The sequence below is a fragment of the Mesoplodon densirostris genome, chromosome X (genome assembly GCF_025265405.1).
Source record: "Mesoplodon densirostris isolate mMesDen1 chromosome X, mMesDen1 primary haplotype, whole genome shotgun sequence".
NCBI classification, from domain to species: Eukaryota; Metazoa; Chordata; class Mammalia; order Artiodactyla; family Ziphiidae; genus Mesoplodon; species Mesoplodon densirostris.
Window position 1 is genome coordinate 124,247,739 of NC_082681.1, and position 19,177 is coordinate 124,266,915.

The following is a 19,177-nucleotide window of genomic DNA, read 5'->3' on the forward strand; positions in this document are numbered from 1 at the left end:
GGTGCAGTATCAAAGAATTTCCACAATTATCTAAAAAGGCTATTAAAATACCACTCCCTGTTCCAATTACATATGTGTGTGAGGCTAGATTGTCTTCACATACTTCAACTAAAATTGCATATTACCACACATGAAATGCAGAAGCAGTTAGGAGAATTCAGCTATCTTCTACTAAGCCAATCATTAAAGAAATCTGCAAAAACGTAAAACAATGCCACTCTTCTCAACTTTTATTCCGGAAAATCAGCTATTTTTAATTTTAAAAACAACATTATTTACATTAATGTGTACTACGCAGCTTCTGACACAGACCCCAAAGATCCTCCGAGTATTCACGACCTTGTATAATCTTCTCCCCTTGAGTGTGAGCTGGACCTAGTACCTGGCTTCTAATGAAGACAGAATTTGGCAAAAGTGAGAGGACATCACTTCTTTATGTGACAAAGACTGCAGCCTCTTTCTCTCTTGTGCTGGCACTCTCTCTTGCTCGTTCTGATGAAGCCAGCAGCCATGTTGTGAGATGCCTATGGAAAGGCCCCAGTGGCAAGGAACCAAGGAAGGCCTCCAGCCAACAGCTCATGAGGAACTGAGGCCCCAGTTCAACAACGTGCAAGGCACTGGATCCTGCCAACAACCACATGAGCGTGAGCTTGGAAGTGCATCCTTCACAGTCAAGCCTTCGGATGACTGCAGCCCCTGAGACCCTGAAGCAGAGGACCAGCTAAGCCACTCCCAGACTCCTGAGATCATAAATGCTGTTTCAAGTGCTAAGTTTTGGAACAATATCTTATACAGCAATAAGTAACTACACAACGCCAGTTGATTTTTTAAATGAATAATAATTTTAAATTGTTTTAATTTCTAAAATATGGGAAACATTATTAGATATAACCCACATTAACAAAAGCTCCTCGGGGTAATCAATAATTTTTAGGTATGCAAAAAGACCCTGAAACCAAAAAGTTTGAGAACTGCTGCGTGGCTGCGGTAGAGGAGGAACAAAGACGAGAGGCCAGCTCAGTGAAAGCATGGTCTGAGAGGGCTCCCCTCACTATGTAGGTAAGTCAGAAAAAGAAAACAAATATCGTATATTAACGCATATATGTGGAACCTAGAAAAATGGTACAGATGAACCGGTTTGCAGGGCGGAAATTGAGACACAGAGGTAGAGAACAAACGTATGGCCTCCAAGGGAGGAAAGCGGCGGGGGGTGGGGTGGCGTGGGGTGGTGCTGGTGGTGGGATGAATTGGGCCATTGGGATTGACATGTATACACTGATGTGTATAAAATGGATGACTGATAAGAACCTGCTGTATAAATAAATAAATAAATAAATAAATAAATTAAATTTAAAAATTAAAAAAAAAAAGGAGCCAACAGCTCTGGAAAAGGCCCTGTCAGAGTGCAGCTTCTCTGGCTGCACGCCCTCTCCAGCAGGGGTCTGTGCTACTATCTCCAGCGGTTGGTGCTAACATCTATCTTAGACTGTGCACATCGTTTGCCTTTTAATCCAAGGAAGATGGCACTCGAGTTCACGTTTAACTTCCACGGCCATTTCTTTTATTAAAAGGAAGGGTGCTGGACTCCGTAATTTGCAAAATCACTTCTAGCTCTAAAACTGTAGTTCAGTGATGAGCAGCAATCTGAGAGATACCTGTATTAGCCTAAACACCTATCTAAGTGGCAAAAGGATCAGAAAATAAGATGTTAATTCCCAAAGCTACTGAAATGTGCTTGGGCCTGATCTATTTTGCAGAAGGGCAGGGAGCCGGGCCACACATTTAGCATCTTCAAGCCACAGACTCCTGAGATGTAAAATGGTCCTCTACTTTTACAGGTTACGTAAATGCAACACCCCTGTTCCAATTTTATGAAATCATCCTTCGCCAGCTCCACATGGACCAATCATGATGCACCTCTGAAACATCAAACCTTTTTTTTCTTGTCCTACCCAACCCAACCACTTCAGCTCTCTGTTAACACTGTGTTGCGCAGACTTTGAGAGGTTAAAAAAAGGGTCTCTCTCTAAACCCTCTACCTTTTAATTCATCCAAACTACACTTGGAGGTGCCTTTGCAGGGAGTCAAAAGCACACTTCCTAAATCAAATATCTTAAGGTCAACCTGGGGCCTAAGGCAATGAAACAAAAACTATAAGGCTCAAAACTCCCTGGGTTCCTGGATTACAGTAGCTTTCCTATACCCCCAATGACCTAACCCCACCCTTTGTAATTTGTTTTCATTTAGCAAAAACTATTACTCATTTTACCTATCACCAAGTTTTACTCACATTCAACGAAGAGCACATTTTTATTTACCATCCTCAAGAAATGTGTTTAGAGAGCACAAGACACATGGAATATGGCTAATGGCTTTGGAGCCCAGAGACCCTGGCCTTTGAATATACCACTTACTACCTCCTGTGTTGCCATAGGGAGGTCAACCTCTCAGTTTCCTGATCTGTAAACTAGAAATGCACAGTACCTACCTTCTAGAGTAGTAAGATTAGCTGTAATGAATATATATTGCTACCATGCAGCAGAACTGTTTATAATAATATCTGAATAAGGATGCATTTGCAAATTATGCAAAATGCCTCCATTCTCACTTTTAAATATGACCCACATGTCAATCTAAAACATCCTTGGGACTTCCCTGGTGGTCCAGTGGGTAAGACTCCACACTCCCCAACGCTGAGGGCCTGGGTCCGATCCCTGGTTGGGGAACAAGATCCCTCATGCATGCCGCAATTTAGAGTCCACATGCCACAACTAAGACCTGGCGCAGCATAAATAAATAAATAAGTTTAAAAAATGAAACATCCTTAACAAAACGTGCTTCTAAGCTACTGGCACATCTTCCTCAACAAACCATTCTACTTTGACCTGAGTAGGGAAAGAAGAAAAATGAACAAGTGGTAGTTTAGCAATATTACTCGTGGCAGACTACAGAGTAGGAAGTGGGGGTAATGGGGGTCGTCCTGGGGACATTTTGGAAATGTAACACAGAATGCAAATCAGCACCCTGAGCAATAAATGTTAATAAAATTATGTTGCCAGCACAACAGGACAACAATGGTCATTTTATATATCTTTTCCTTCAAGTAATAAAATTTAAGTAGTTGTAAGTCCCAAGAGAATTTCAACTAGGAAATAAATTGAATCATAAAAACATACTCAAGGCTCAAACCCTTAAAGGGTCACCTGACCTATTTTATCCTCTTCTAGAAATGCCCCACTTGGGAAAATTTTAAACATAGCTAATCCTCAATGTTGATGAATACTATATTAAACTTGTATACCGCTTTACACACTTTAAATACTGTCACATCCATTACATTAACTAAAAGTTACTGATAATCGTGTTAGAACCAAACAAAAAGTAATTGGGAAGAATGGGGGGGGGGGGGAAGAGGCAAAGGGATTTCTTTGGGATATTAGGTTAAAAAAGCGGAAACTTTGCAGTAGGGTACATCAGTTGCGTTATCAATTACACAATTATATACCAGCTCTAGGCCGACTTCACCAACTCTGAGCTGTGTTATTTAATTTGAGCAAGGTTTGCTGCTGTTGTTGTTTTGACTGAGCTTCAGATGCCTTATCTACATACCTAGGGATACCAGCTATTCTGCAGAGGTAAGGAAGATATCAGAATGCAAGCACATTTTAAGTGCCTAGCACAATGCAGGAAACAGTGAGAACTCGAATTCTTTTCCTTTGAAATACAACTCTCTGCAAAGTATAAAACCTGAACAGCGTATCTATTGAAAGGAAAACTATTATAGTGACTCCTTCTGTGAAGAATCCCACACAAAGGGAAATCACATGTGCCCTGTTTTATGGAATCTGGATTTGGCATATACACTCCTAAATAAAACTTCTCTAGTCAAGACCAATATAAATGACACAAAATAACATATACAACACCTTCCAGTAATGTAATAAATAACTGTGGCATATTACGATCTATGAACGTGGTATTGCTAGAGGAATGTGCTGCATCTGGTCTGCTCTCATTACTGCTTTGCCCGTTTGGTTCTCTATGAAAATAAAATTTACCAAAGTTTGCTGATAGAATTAGATGACAATGTCGTAAAGAGAAGATCACTTCGATTCTTATTACTTAATCTCTGTGCTAGAAGAGTGGAAATTCATCATCAAGTCCGCAAATGGGGAGAAAAACAAGATAACGAAATGGTTTCTTCCTACCCCATACTCTCGCCCCACCCTGACCTGATTTCTCCTCATTAAGTCTATCACAGAGAGATTCTGGCAAGAGTGAAGGACACAAAGGTTGGAAGATAGATTTACAGAATAACACCCTAAAAGCAAGAGAAACGGATCTTTCATATATGCTAGCCTCCCCACCAAGTAAAATTCTACATGCCCGGCACTGTACTGAACGTATTACATCAACTTTTTTTTTTAATTTTATTTTTACTTATGTATTTTCGGCTGTGTTGGGTCTTCGTTGCGGTGCACAGGCTTCTCATTGCTGTGGCTTCTCTTGTTGCAGAGCATGGGCTCTAGGCACGTGGGCTCAGTAGTTGTGGGGCACAGGCTTAGATGCTCCGGGGCATGTGGGATCTTCCCGTGTCCCCTGCATTGGCAGGCGGATTCTTAACCACTGCGCCACCAGGGAAGCCCTCAACTCTCATACTTCACAACAGTCCTATGCGGTAGGGATTAGCATCATCACCACTTTACAGATGATGCAATTGAGGCTTAGAAACATTGCGAAACCTGCCCAAGGCTGCACAGCTAATAGGTGGCAAGAGCCACCTATTTGCCCACTACCACCCTACTTATTACTGTAGTGTAGATGAAAGGGTACTTTCCACACTCGGCTTCACCCCTTGGGCAAATCACTTGACCTTGCTGAGCAATTTGTCATCTATAAATGAGGACAATGACAGTTGCCCAACCTTCTCCACAGCACCTGAGTGATGCTGAAAGACTTAATATATGTGCAAAAATATGCTATAAAAACCATAGGGCAGGGCTTCCCTGGTGGTGCAGTGGTTGAGAGTCCGCCTGCCGATGCAGGGGACATGGGTTCGTGCCCCGGTCCGGGAGGAACCCACATGCCGCGGAGCAGCTGGCCCGTGAGCCATGGCCGCTGAGCCTGCGCGTCCGGAGCCTGTGCTCCGCAACGGGAGAGGCCACAGCAGTGAGAGGCCCACGTACCGCAAAAAAAAAAAAAAAAGAAACTATAGGGCAACATGTAAATGTAACATTTCATTAATTTGAGCATAGATTCCATATATCTTTATCTTTCCTATTTGACCTAAAAATAAGTTTTTAAGAGTAGTTAAATAATTTTTAACACTCCCAAGCAAAAATCTAGGGGGAAAAAAAAATCAACCTTAGACTCTATTCTGGAAAAGGCAAAACTATAGAGACAGTAAAAAGATCAGTGCTGGCCAGTGGTTTGGGAGAAGAGAGGAAGGGATGGAGGTTCTTAGGGCAGTGAAACTGTTCTGTATGATATAGTAATGGTGGACACATGTCATTATACATTTGTTAAAACTCTTAGAATATACAGCAACAAGAATGAACCCTAATGTAAACTATGGACTCTAGTTAATAAGAATGTATCAATATTGGCTCACAATTGTAACAAATGTACCACAATACTGCAAGATATAAATAATAGGGGAAAGGGGTGTGGTGTGAGGGGATAAATGGGAACTCTGCAATTTATGTTCAATTTTTTGGTAAACCTAAAACTGCTCAAAAAATAGTCTATTAATTTTTTGAAAACTCAACCTTATAAAACAAATTCTAGTAAAAATACAAACAAACAAACAAAACCCCCCCACAAATTCTACACAAGGATTTAGGAAGTACTATGAATGAGCTTGGTGTTCTAAAAAATGCCTGGAATACTTGACAAAGTAATATCCCATCTTTTTAGACCAGTGTTGTCCAATAGAACTTTATGTAATGTGCAATGATGGAAATATTCTAGATCTGCTCTAACACAGTAGCCGCTAGTCACATTGGCTATTGAACACTTGCAATGTGGCTAGTATACTGAGGAAGGGAATTTTTAATTTTACTTAATTTAAATTAACACTTAAATAGCCACAGGCGCCTAGTGGCTATCACATCAGACAGCAGTTTTAGACAATTCAAGAGACTCTTAGAAATGTACTGTAATGTTAAAAGAAAAAAGTCACCTTAAGAGACCACCCAAATAGCAGTAGTTATGAAACAATGCCACAATTACCTGAGGTCAAGAGTGACTAGATGGTTAAGACAAACAGGAAGCAACAAAGCCCATCTCCAACTGCGGGCCTCTCACTGCTGTGGCCTCTCCCGTTGCGGAGCACAGGCTCCGGACGCGCAGGCTCAGCGGCCATGGCTCACGGTCCCAGCCGCTCCGTGGCATGTGGGATCTTCCCGGACCGGGGCACGAACCCGTGTCCCCTGCATCGGCAGGCGGACTCTCAACCACTGCGCCACCAGGGAAGCCCTGTTTCTCACTTTTAAGTCTAATAATGTAACCCAAAAGTGACAAAACGGTCACTGTTCCTTTAATTCCTTCAATACTTTCAAAACAACCCAATTAGTTAAACACCATTTCTGCTTCCTGAAAAATAGGGCTGAGGTCAAGTTAGAATTACGAATATATTTTCAAGCTAGTGGCCCAGAGGAAATAAAAAACGAGGGGTCCGAAGGAAATACTTAAAAAGTGACTTCTACAAACACAAGATCTTCACCCAACTTTTTAAAACGAAAATTCAGAAACTAAGACACACCTGACTATTCTTATCCAGCTGTTAACCAGAGAACTGCGTCAAAGGGTCATTACCTCTTCGTCGTTTAAAATGCTAGCTGATTAAGCGTCAGTTCCTAGTTCAGACTTTTTATCCTTATGCTAGGGGCATGGAAAGGAACTCATGTCCTCAACTGCAGTGGCTTTTTATCGGAGTCCTCCCCTGGGGGGCCTATGAAATCAAACCCTGAGATTGGCTCCCCACCCTCAGGGAATAAGTGAGGTGTCCAAAGTGACAGTGCTGAATCCCTAGAGTTCCGTTCGGTCCACAGCTTGTTTTTCAGTCCTTCAAGTACTGGATCTTTCTTTCAGAGTACAAAGAGATGGAGAGAAAGACAGGTAATTGAGAAGCAGTAACACCCTCATGAAGACAGACGTGAAAACACCTGACCTTAGAAACAGCACCCCCCCAAAAGCTAATTCTTGACACTCTGCGCAGAAGTAAAGCGAACCTTCGTTCTTTTTTTTCAAGTTCACGAGTCGCATTATAAAAATATTATTTCGTAATTTCCAACAGGAGTGATCTTTAAGAGTATTCAAATGCATAATTAAGTGACATTAAACAGCCCCGAGTGATCAAGCACGACGTCCAACAACTTGAATGTTTCAATCTGTTCAACCGCAAACAACGAGACGGGTTTCCACCTTTCCAGTCCTTTTCCCCGCACTGCTCTCTTCCTGGGCCCTGAAAGCCCTGTATCCCGTTTGTTGTGCAATCTTTTTCGAACTCCACCCACTGACTCCAGAACAAGTGGAATTCTCCCATTCTGAAGGTCGGGATTTTCCTCCAGAAAGGGAGGGAGACACTGAAAACTCCTTGACGTGAGTCAAATAAGGCAAGGGGAACAGTCCAGCCCGACTCCCAGATTAAGAGAGACCAAAGGCCAAGCTGGGAGAGGCGCTCAAGTTTCCGCTCACCAAGGGGGGGGGGCGGGGGTAGAAAGAAAGAAAAGGGGCAGAAATAAAGAGCGAGAAGGGGAAGGAGGGAGGGCTGGATTGGGAAGACCGGTTATCCGCGATGCTGCTCCCAACTGTGCGGGACCCAGGTCCTCCAGCATCTTCTCCCACGTGCAGCCAAGCCCGTGGCGCCCACAGAGCAGCCCCAGGGCCTGGGTCCCGGGGGCCGAGAGGCCCGGCTCGCCAGCCCGCGCAGTGGCGGGGACAGCAGGGGGGCGGGGGAAGGGGGGCGCAGCGCAGCCCCGTCTCCCGCGCGGTTATCTTACTGCGCAACAGCCTCGCCCGCGCCGCCCGGGCGCACCCAGCAGCGCGCCCCGCGCACCTGCCCGGCGCGAGGAGGGCGAGCCAGCGACCCCTGGCAGCCCCCAGACGGCGGCGCCCAGCGCTAAGAGCACGGGAAGCACGCGGAGGGCGGGGGCTGGGAGAGGGAACACCTGGCGCCCGGGGCCCCGCGGCGCCGGCCGCACGTGGCTGTCACACCTGGCGCGCCCCCGCCAAGCACCCCTTCCCCCTCCCACCAGGCTGCGCCCCCTGCCCTCCCTCCCGCCCCCGCCTCAATCCCCAACCATCGCCCCCTCCCACCCCATCCACCCCGGTTCCACTCCCCTCACCTGCTCCCACTGTCGTCACCCTGAGAGCGAAGAGGGCCGGATGGTCGTCCCGTGGCTAAAGGTAAACCGGGATAGTGAAGAGGTGCACCCCGAAACAGCTAGCCCCAGCATTCCCCGGGCACAGCAACAACGCAGGCACCCCCCAGACTGACCTTCTGCCGCGGGCTGCGTCGCCGTCCGGCCCGTCCAGCCTCAACCGCCTCCTCGGCGCCGCCGCCTCTTCCCCGCGAAGCCTCCTCTACCCGCGTCGCCATGAGGTGACGGCAGCAGCCAAACAAGCAGCCCGACAGGGGGCACGGAACCTCGCAGGGCCTCACGCCCCACCCCTGAATCCCCCAGCCAATTGCCGCATGCAAGGCTCCCCACGTGACCGGAGGAGGTTGGCCCCCGAGGGGACGGAGCGGGATGGGGGTGGGGAGCATTGAAGCCGGGGCTGGGCTACTGCAGGGCCGAAGGGCGAACAGAGGCCGCGCGAGCCTGCGCGAACGAGGAAAGGGACTCTGGAGAGGACTACAAGTCCCAGCAGGCTGCGCGGCCACGGCTCGCAGACCCGGATCAGGATTGGAGCGTATTGCGGCGTTCTGAAATGGGGGAAGAGTATCCACTGTGCTGCGCGTGCAGCCTCCTGGGATTTGTAGTTTTCTAGGGGCGATGTACCGGTACCGGAAGGTACTCTTTATCATCCTGCGGGAAAAGTTCAGAAATAGTTCAGTGTTTGGGAGGGAGCGGGGTCGGGGACACATTGTTCTGCTTTTGTTTTGGTTGCTCTTCTTCGGAACTGAGCCCGAATGATTGGGGGATGAGGAGAAATACTTCGTGACTTTCAAGGCGGGAGAGTTGTAATGGCTTTCAGAATTTGAGGTTACTGGCTCGACACCTGTCCCGAGTCCTGCCCCTCCACCAGAGCTCTCAGCACCGTTTAGCGGTCCCGAGCTCCTGTGGGGTGGGGGCTGCGTCATATTCACCTTGGCTGAACCGCCCGGGCTTCTAGCACAGTTCTCCACCCTTACTTGGCGCTTAATACACATTGAACGTACTGGCTTTCTCCGCCAGTTGTTTCGTTACTGAAATTTTTTAACAAACTCGGTTTGCTGAATCGATTTTTTTTTTTCTTGACGAGATTAGGGCGGGGATGGATTTTTTCTCAGGCAAACTCCCTATTTACATCTGATGGAACCAGATCTCCAATGACCGAGCTTCTGATAGTCACAGAGCGTCATGAAATCCTGACATGTTGCCTTAAATAACTCATTATGAAAATTTGTGTAAATCCTATGTCACTTTTTATGAGAGAATACTAAGTAGTGGTGTCAGACGCCAAAAATTTAATAACTTACGTGAGAGTAAATTTCAATATTGGGGAAATTCCTTCTATTAATTTTAATTATTTCTGTAAATTTGGGGAAAGTACCATTATTTTATTTCACAGGCAGAACACCTCAGTCCAGCTTTGAGATTTCAAAACTAGAGCAACAGATAATGAACCTATACCTAGACACTATATAAAGCTATATAAAGCTGATGGCCTCGGCCACTATTCCTCACTTTCTTAAAGGCAGAAGTCCCAGTGAGATGCAGAAAAAGTCTAACGGTAATGCTGCTTCTAACCCGCCTGGGGAATTGAGTGTTAAAATGCACCATAGTTAAATTATGGTACAAGAGAACACCATGCAGCTACTAAAAATGATAAACATTTTTTTAAATTGACCTAGAAAATATACATAGCACAGTGAGCTTAAAAAAAATCCATTTTCGGGCCTCCCTGGTGGCGCAAGTGGTTGAGAGTCCGCCTGCCGATGCAGGGGATACGGGTTCGTGCCCCGGTCTGGGAGGATCCCATATGCCGCGGAGCGGCTGGGCCCGTGAGCCATGGCCGCTGAGCCTGCGCGTCCGGAGCCTGCGCGTCCGGAGCCTGTGCTCCGCGACGGGGGAGGCCACAACAGTGAGAGGCCCGCATACCGCAAAAAAAAAAAAAAAAAAAAAATCCATTTTCATAGAATTGCCTGTAGGTTTATAAAGAGATGTTTAGAAGGACATTAATCAACGTGTTAATAACGTTTTTCCCTGGGAGATGAAACTTGGGAGTATTTTTACTTCATGATTTTCTGTATTGTTTGAGTATAAGTATGCATGGAATTTTAAAAAAATAGTTATCTTTATTAAGAAAACAAAAGGACTATGCAAGTGACCTCAAGTCTTAAGAGAAATGAAAAATAGTTAATTGTATTTGTTTTATTTATATACATTCTTATTTCAAAGGGATTTGGAAGGCTGTAAACATATACACGATATGCCACGACATACATATGTGTGTGTGTAGATATATAGATATATGTCATATCATTCGTTTATATACAAATAGAGAGGCAGAGAGAGAAATGACAAGAAAGTGAAAGTGAAAGAAGGATCAGGAAAAATAAGATGAAGTCATGGGTGAGTTGATTCCATAAAACACAAGCCTTGAGGTTCTTGTCCACAAGCTGGACATGAGTCAAATTTTTATTTTGAGCTTCTTGACAACTGGGAAAAGAGGAAAACATAATTTACAGAGTGATTCACAACATAACAAAACAAAAACAAACCGGGTGCTCAAGAGAAACATAGTTGTTACTGCTCCCGCGAGAAATATGAATTTCAGAGGTCTGCTTCTTATAACGTCTTTAATGGAGGGGATGGTGTTTTTTTTAAATCTGTCCACAAGTTCTTTGATGCTCCTCCCTTCAAAAGGTGGAGTCTGATTCCCCTATTCTTGCAAGTGGGCCAGGCTTAGTGATCCGTTTCTAAGGAAAACAGCTTAGCAGAAGGGAGAGAGAAAGAATAGCTTCTGTCTGGCTCTCTGGGTCTCAGATCACTCTCTTCTTCCTCAGGTCAGACTAACCTGATTTTTGATAGACCCATGCTTTGTTTAAATGCCTTCAAAGAGGTTACTGTCCAGCCTTAACCCAAGGCTCTATAAAGCACTGTACTTATCTCAGCTGGGATCCATTATTGGGGTTATGTTTTAAGTCTTCAAGAGCTAACATTTCTTTTTTTTTTTTTTTAATATTTATTTATTTGGCTGCGCCAGGTCTCAGTTGCACCATGCGGGATCTTCGTTGCAGCATGCATGCAGGATCTAGTTCCCTGACCAAGGATCGAACCCGGGCCCCCTGCATTGAGAGCACAGAGTCTTAACCACTGGACCACCAGGGAAGTCCCAAGAGCTATCATTTCTTTGTTTCCAAGTCTTTAAGAGGCATCCCATGATCTATCTGCATTAATTATTCTCACGTTTTGCTCAAGGACTTATGGTCTCTGTTAAGAACTCTACCTGCCTGAAAGGTGAAGGTCACAAGAAAAACAGCTCGTCGCCAGTAGGGGGTATTCTCCCCGCTTCCTCCCTAAAGGCTATGCATGTACCTGAATATGGGCCCACTTATTCAGATGCTTAGTAAACAGCCAGGAGCCTGAGGCAGAAAGTTCTTAAGAGCAGTAAGCTCAATGATGCCCCCAGCTCTCTGTCCTGTTAAGAGGCCAACTTGCCTCTATTACAGAGGCAGGATTCTGTTGGCCTTATGGCCACTATCAGGGAAATGGAACCCTCAGAGTTCATAGCTGGACACAGGGCTATTTAGAGATTTGGCCTGTAGTATTACCCCTTAGGGAGCAGGCTTCAGATTGCTAGGTTCTCATACCCTGTCAATGCAAGGGTGAAGAGACTCACAAATTTTAAGCAATGCACATCTTGAATATTACTAATTTCACCACTGTGAGCCCATTTCTGACACCCATCATACTGACTAACAAGCTACTACTTTCACCAATGAAAACCCATTTCTAACCTTCATTTTGCTACTTAGCAAAGCCTCTGCTATTGATTGAGCTATGGCTAACAGAAGCATTTGTAGTAGCTAGAATCTGGAATACAGACTCCCTGATTAATATAGCCGACTACCCCTCCCCTGGTGTGTGACGTCCTGAGTGGGGTCATTGCTAGCCCTTAATTTTACACAACTCACACACACACACACACATACACACAGAGGCTACTACTACGACTACTACACGGTCTTTGCTGGCAGCCAATTAACAGACCCCATCATACCCTACAATATGATCAAAGGAACTGACAAATCTCAAGAAGCAGTGTATCTCATCAGAAGAGTGGAAACCTAGAAAAGGGAGAGTCAGGGAGGCCAGGCTGACTGGCCCATCCAAGCAATGTTTAGGGAAGAGAGAATCTTGGTCAAAAAAGAGAACTTCACAAATAATGGCCCTGGGCTTCCCTGGTGGCGCAGTGGTTAAGAATCCGCCTGCCAATGCAGGGGACACGGGTTCGAGCCCTGGTCCAGGAAGATCCCACATGCCGTGGAGCAACTAAGCCCGTGCACCACAACTACTGAGCCCGCTTGACACAACTACTGAAGCCCACGCGCCTCGAGCCTGTGCTCCGCAACGAGAGAAGCCATCGCAATGAGAAGGCCGCACACCGCAGCAAAGAGTAGCCCCAGCTCTCTGCAACTAGAGAAAGTCCATGCGCAGCAACGAAGACCCAACGCAGCCAAAAATAAATAAATTAAATAAATAAAAAAATTTTAAAAAGCCAATTGAAACGTAAAATAAGTTTTGTTTTTTTTTTTTTTCTTTTTGCGGTATGCGGGCCTCTCACTGTTGTGGCCTCTCCCGTTGCGGAGCACAGGCTCCGGATGCGCAGGCCCAGCGGCCATGGCTCACGGGCCCAGCCGCTCCGCGGCATATGGGATCCTCCCAGACCGGGGCACGAACCCGTATCCCCTGCATCGGCAGGCGGACTCTCAACCACTGCGCCACCAGGGAGGCCCTAAACGTAAAATAAGTTTTTTAAAAAAAGAAATAACGGCCCCATTTCCAAGGCTAGCCTTAGTGTGGGGACGGAGGCTCCAGCATGCTAATCTAATGCCTTTGAACAGGAGACTTGTTTTGATTTCTTACTCACCAAAAAACCTTTCCATTAGAATCTGTCTCCCTATGTGGGTCTGACTCCAGAGAGGGAATGTTGATGTGTGTAGTCGACTAAAAAAAAAAAAAAAAAAGCACATCCTAATTGTGGGATCTCAGTTCCCCGACCAGGGATGGAATGCCGGGCCCTGTCAGTGAAAGCCCAGAATCCTAACCACTAGGCCACCAGGGAACTCCTGAGAATTATGTTTTATTCAGCGAACTTACTGAGGACTTGAGCCTGGGATACAGCCTCTCAGTTAGCTCTAAGAGACTGCTCCAAAGAGTAAGGAACGAGGGATTTCCCTGGCGGTCCTGTAGTTAGGACTCCATGATTCCACTGCAGGGGGCATGGGTTTCATCCCTGGTCAGGGAACTAAGATCCCACAAGCCGAGCAGTGTGGCCAAAAAAAAATTTTTTTAATTTAAATAAATAAATAAAAGAGGTAAGGGAAGAGCCACGATATATGAATATTTTGCTGAGAAAAAAAAAACATGTAGTCAACCATCAGAACATCAAAAGACTACTGCTAATCACAAAAACAGACATCTCAAATTAATGATTTTAGTATGGGAAGATGCAAGAGTCTGGGCTCATTGAAATCATTCCTTTGATATGCACCTTAACTATCTAGGGCCACTATCCTGTTTTTCTCCATCCTGAATCCACTCAGGGCACACCCTCAGGGGTGGCTACAGTGAATGGTGGCTTTATGGCCACAACATCCTTTGTTTACTGAAATGCAGGCGACATTCTCTGTCCACACTGTATATTTGTATTCAGTGAGATGCTTCCACTGCTCATTATTAATAAAGGGACATTTTGACTTTGTAAATCAGGGCTGAGAGCCATATTCTGGAGACAGTGCCTTCTGGGAGTGTGTTCAGAAGCCCCTTGGGGGGCCGAAATATTTGGGGTACTCCTGTTTTGCATCTCTAGCATGCTGTACTTCCCATACCAGGCCAGTCCCACACTTCAGTGTAAGGGCTTGTTTTTATTTTTATTTTTTCATGATTTTTTTTTTTTTTTTGGCTTGCTGAATCTCAGATCCCCTACCAGAAATTGAACCCGGGCCCCGGCAGTGAAAGCGTGAAATCCTAACCACTAGGCCACCAGGGAACTCCCTTGAGTTGTTTCTTTTTAGGGCTTGTTGAATGGACTCCTGTAGCTAGGTGGCAAATGAAGTGAGGGCAGGGGCCGTGCCCATGGAACTTCTATATTCTCAGCACTCAGCAGAAGGCCAGGCTCGGAGAAAGCTCTCAATACATACTTTTTGAGAAAAAGAGACTCTGAATAGCAAAAGTGCACTGGCCACTCAGTTTTCCGAATCTATACAGATGAGGGCCAAGCCTCCAATTCCCCAAGGTGATATCCCTTCTCACAACCTCTTAGAGAGTGTCCTAGTGGCAACATCCCGCTGCCACACTGAGAAGACCTCAGGCAGCCACGAGACCAAGATCATCCTAGGGTAAACTTAGTGGCAATAGAAAGTTCATTCATCAGTTAAACATTTACTGAGCACCTACTACATTCTGAGCACTTAATTAGACACCAGGCATACCACGATATAGAATAAGGGCTCTCAGGCCAACACTGTCAGTGATACAAATAACAAACAGTAACATAATTCATCTGTAATGACCTATATGGGAGTAGAATCTACAAAAGAGTATATGTATAACTGACTCACTGTACAGCAGAAACTGACACAACATTGTAAATCAACTATACTCCAATAAGAAAAATTTTAAAAAACAGTAAAAAAATTCCGAAGATAAAGGTATTGCAAAGTAACAGCTTAAGTGTAATTTTCTACTGGTGGTAGGGAAGTTTAAGGAAGGTTTAAAGTGACATCAGAGTCGTATCTTGAAGTGGCAAAAGGAGTTAAACCATGCTAGTTTGACTTGTCTACCTTGGAGTGTTTTCAGAGAAAGAAATGCTCCTACTAACCTTTAAAGTAGCCAAGAGTATTATTTCAACAAAAGAGTTCAATTTCATGTTTGTTGCACGCTCTTGGGGTTGTAGGTAGTGAAAAGGAGTCTTTGCCTTTTCATAGAACAGAGAGCTTATTGTTTAATTCGATTACCCAATACCATCCTTCTATGCGCACCCTGATTTTAGTCCTTATAGGAATTTGGCCAATTTCAGCATTTGCTATACACCTCCACATTTCTGGCAGACACTGTAAGATTTAAAAAATGATTATACCTTATACCTAGCTTGCTCAGGCATACTGATGGCAGGCTGTAGAATGTACAATTAGATTGGCAAACACTGGGGTGCCAGGTCCAGCAGGAAGAGGATACTTCAAATAAAAACGCTTGTCATGTAGGGAATATTGGGAGAGAGTACATGCATTTCAAAAATTCAAATACATATATTGCATATACAGGCTTCATGAATTTTGTTCTGATTTATTTCTACAAGTCTCGGCCAGAATTACAGACTTGCAAGCAAGTGGAAACTATATGTATAAAGTGAGTGGTAAAGAAAAATACAAAATACTTGTGGAGTTAGGCGCTGTTGAAAATCTCTATATAGGACATTGGTTCAAGATGGCAGAGTAGAAGGATGTGTGCTCACTCCCTCTTGCAAGAGCACCTGAATCACAACTAACTGCTGAACAATCATCGACAGGAAGACACTGGAACTCATCAAAAAAGATACCCCACATCCAAAGACAAAGGAGAAGCCGCAATGAGACGGCAGGAGGGGTGCAATCACAATAACATCAAATCCCATAACCACTGAGTGGGTGACTCACAAACTGGAGAACACTTATACCACAGAAGTCCACCCACTGGGGTGAAGGTTCTGAGCCCCACGTCAGGCTTCCCAACCTGGGGGTCCGGCAACGGGAGGAGGAATTCCTAGACAATCAGACTTTGAAGGCTAGCGGGATTTGATTGCAGGACTTTGAGAGGACTGGGGGAAACAGAGACTCCACTCTTGAACGGCACACACAAAGTAGTGTGCACATCAGGACCCAGGGGAAGGAGCAGTGACCCCATAGGAGACTGAACCAGACCTACATGCTGGTGTTGGAGGGTCTCCCACGGAGGCGGGGGGTGGCTGTGGCTCAGCGTGAGGACAAGGACACTGGCAGCAGAAGTTCTGGGAAGTACTCCTTGGCATGAGCCCTCTTAGAGTCCGCCATTAGCCCCACAAAAGAGCCACGTAGGCTACAGTGCTGGGTTGCCTCAGGCCAAACAGCCAACAGGGAGGGAACCCAGCCCCACCCATCAGCAGTGAAGAGGATTAAAGTTTTACTGAGCTCTGCCCACCAGAGCAACAGCCAGCTCTACCCACCACCAGTCCCTCCCATCAGGAAACTTGCACAAGCCTCTTAGATAGCCTCATCCACCAGAGGGCAGACAGCAGAAGCAAGAAGAACTACAATCCTGCAGCCTGTGGCACAAAAACCACATTCACAGAAAGATAGACAAGATGAAAAGGCAGAGGGCTGTGTACCAGATGAAGGAACAACATAAAACCCCAGAAAAACAACTAAATGAAGTGGAGATAGGCAACCTTCCAGACAAAGAATTCAGAATAATGATAGTGAAGATGATCCAGGACCTCAGAAAAAGAATGGAGGCAAAGGGGCTTCCCTGGTGGCGCAGTGGTTGAGAGTCCGCCTGCCGATGCAGGGGACACGGGAAGATCCCACATGCCCCGGAGCGGCTGGGCCCGTGAGCCATGGCTGCTGAGCCTGCGCGTCCGGAGCCTGTGCTCCACAACGGGAGAGGCCACAACAGTGAGAGGCCCACGTACCGTAAAAAAAAAAAAAAAAAAAAAACCAACCAAACAAAAAAAGAATCTGCCTGCCAGCCGCATAGCACAGGGAGATCAGCTCGGTGCTTTTTGACCACCTAGAGGGGTGGGAGGGAGACACAAGAGGGAGGGGAAATGGGGATACACACACACACACACACACACACACACACGTATAGCTGATTCACTTTGTTATACAGCAGAAACTAACAAAACATTGTAAAGCAATTATACAGCAATAAAGATGTAAAATATAATAATTAAAACAACAACAAAAAGAATCTGCCTGCCAATGCAGGGGACATGGGTTCGATCCCTGGTTCAGGAAGATCCCACATGCCACAGAGCAACTAAGCCAGTGTGCCACAACTACTGAGCCTGCGCTCTAGAGCCCGTGAGCCACTACTGAAGCCCGCACAACTAGAGCCTATGCTCTGCAACAAGAAAAGCCACTGCAATGAGAAGCCCGTGCACCACAAATGAAGAGTAGCCCCTGCTCACTGCAACTAGAGAAAGCCCACGCACAGCAACCAAGGCCCAACGCAGCCAAAAATAAATAAATAAATAAATAAATTAATTAAAAAAAATTCTCCTGGGATGATAAAACATAGATTCCAGGCCCCCTTCCAAGATCTAGTTTTGAGAAGATTGGCATCTTTAGGGATATTTGTCTTCCCATCCATGAATGTAGTATATCTTTCCTTTTTTTCAGTGTTGTTTAATATCTCCTTACATTTCATGTGCACCTTTTGTCAGGTTTATTCCTAGCTACATTATATTTTTTGGCTGTTAATTAAAATCGTAAAATGAAAATATTAGAATGAAAGATTTCAGACATACAGTAAACTATAAAGCAAATATAATGAATAACTGTCTGCAGTTGATGCATCAGTCATGTCCTGTCAAAAGAAAACAATAAAAGTTATTTTCACAGAAATAATTTAATATAAAGAATGGGGGACGTTCCTGGCGGTCCAGTGGTTAAGACTTCGCCTTCCAATGCAGGGGGAATGGGTTCGATCCCTGGTCGGGGAGCTGAGATCCCACATGCTTCATGGCCAAAAAAACAAAACATAAAACAGAAGCAGTATTGTAACAAATTCAATAAAGACTTTAAAAATGGTCCACATCAAAAAAAATCATTATAATATAAAGATTGGTTAATCCATGTATTGGAGAGCTGAAAAGGCAAAAAGGGAACCACCTTAAGGTAGCAATTGCTAGAAACAGCTATGGCTCCTAGAACTGGAGGGAAAAACAGAGAAACGTTGTTATTATTAAGACTGACAAAAACAACAGGGATTTACTGTAGAGCACAGGGAACTATATTCAATATTTTGAATTCATGGTAATAAACCATAATGGAAAAAAATCGGAAAAAAAAGAATTTAGATATATACATATATATGTATAATCGAATCACTTTGCTGTACACCTGAAACTAACTATCAACTATAGTCCAATAAAAACTTTTTTAAACTCATTTTGGCTTCCTTGTTTCTTTGCCTTGGATTTCTGCTGTGCTTATTATTCTTTCCTTCTAATTCCTTTATCTTTGCTTATTATGAAACCTTTTTTATTGATTTTCCTTATTTTTTCTCCATACGTCAAACACAAATTTCTGAAAACATAGACAGAAAAAAAGAGTTAAAAAAAGGCATAACGGCCAGTAATATTTTAGTGTAAGCATAATTTTGGTGTAAGCACTTTTCTATGCACATACATGCCCAACGCACACACAGACATTTCTTTCTGGAAGAAAAAGTGTAATATTAAATATAGTTTTGTAGTTGTCTTTTACTTTTCACTTGATGTTATGTTGTGAACCGTGTCTCGTGTCAAATACAGAGCTCCGACGTTTTCTTAAGCAGTCAACAAAATCCTTTACCCCAAAGAAATTACACGCAGAGCCTCGAGGAGCAGAAGAGATGTAGTCAGGGTCCCAGGAAGCGGGCTTCGGCCGAGGTCAGGCAAGAATCTCGGGGGCGGGGACTCAGTGTTCATTTGCATAACCGGGATGAAATGCGAACAATGTATTTTCAAGTTAAAGCCATAGATTTCCTTTAAACCTATTATTTCAAAGAATGAGACTTCAGTC

General features: G+C 44.7%; 1 protein-coding gene across 4 annotated transcripts in view; it reads right to left on the minus strand.

Moving 5' to 3' along the window:
* Window positions 1-8,614, minus strand: part of TXLNG (taxilin gamma) — a 50,380-nt gene extending 41,766 nt beyond the window's left edge. For all 4 annotated transcript variants that reach the window (XM_060087719.1, XM_060087718.1, XM_060087717.1 and 1 more), the window contains exon 1: window positions 8,501-8,614. In XM_060087719.1, the coding sequence (XP_059943702.1) occupies window positions 8,501-8,602 (102 nt within the window). In that variant the 5' untranslated portion in view covers window positions 8,603-8,614. The remainder of the gene's footprint in view (window positions 1-8,500) is intronic.
* Window positions 8,615-19,177: the final 10,563 nt, after the last annotated feature.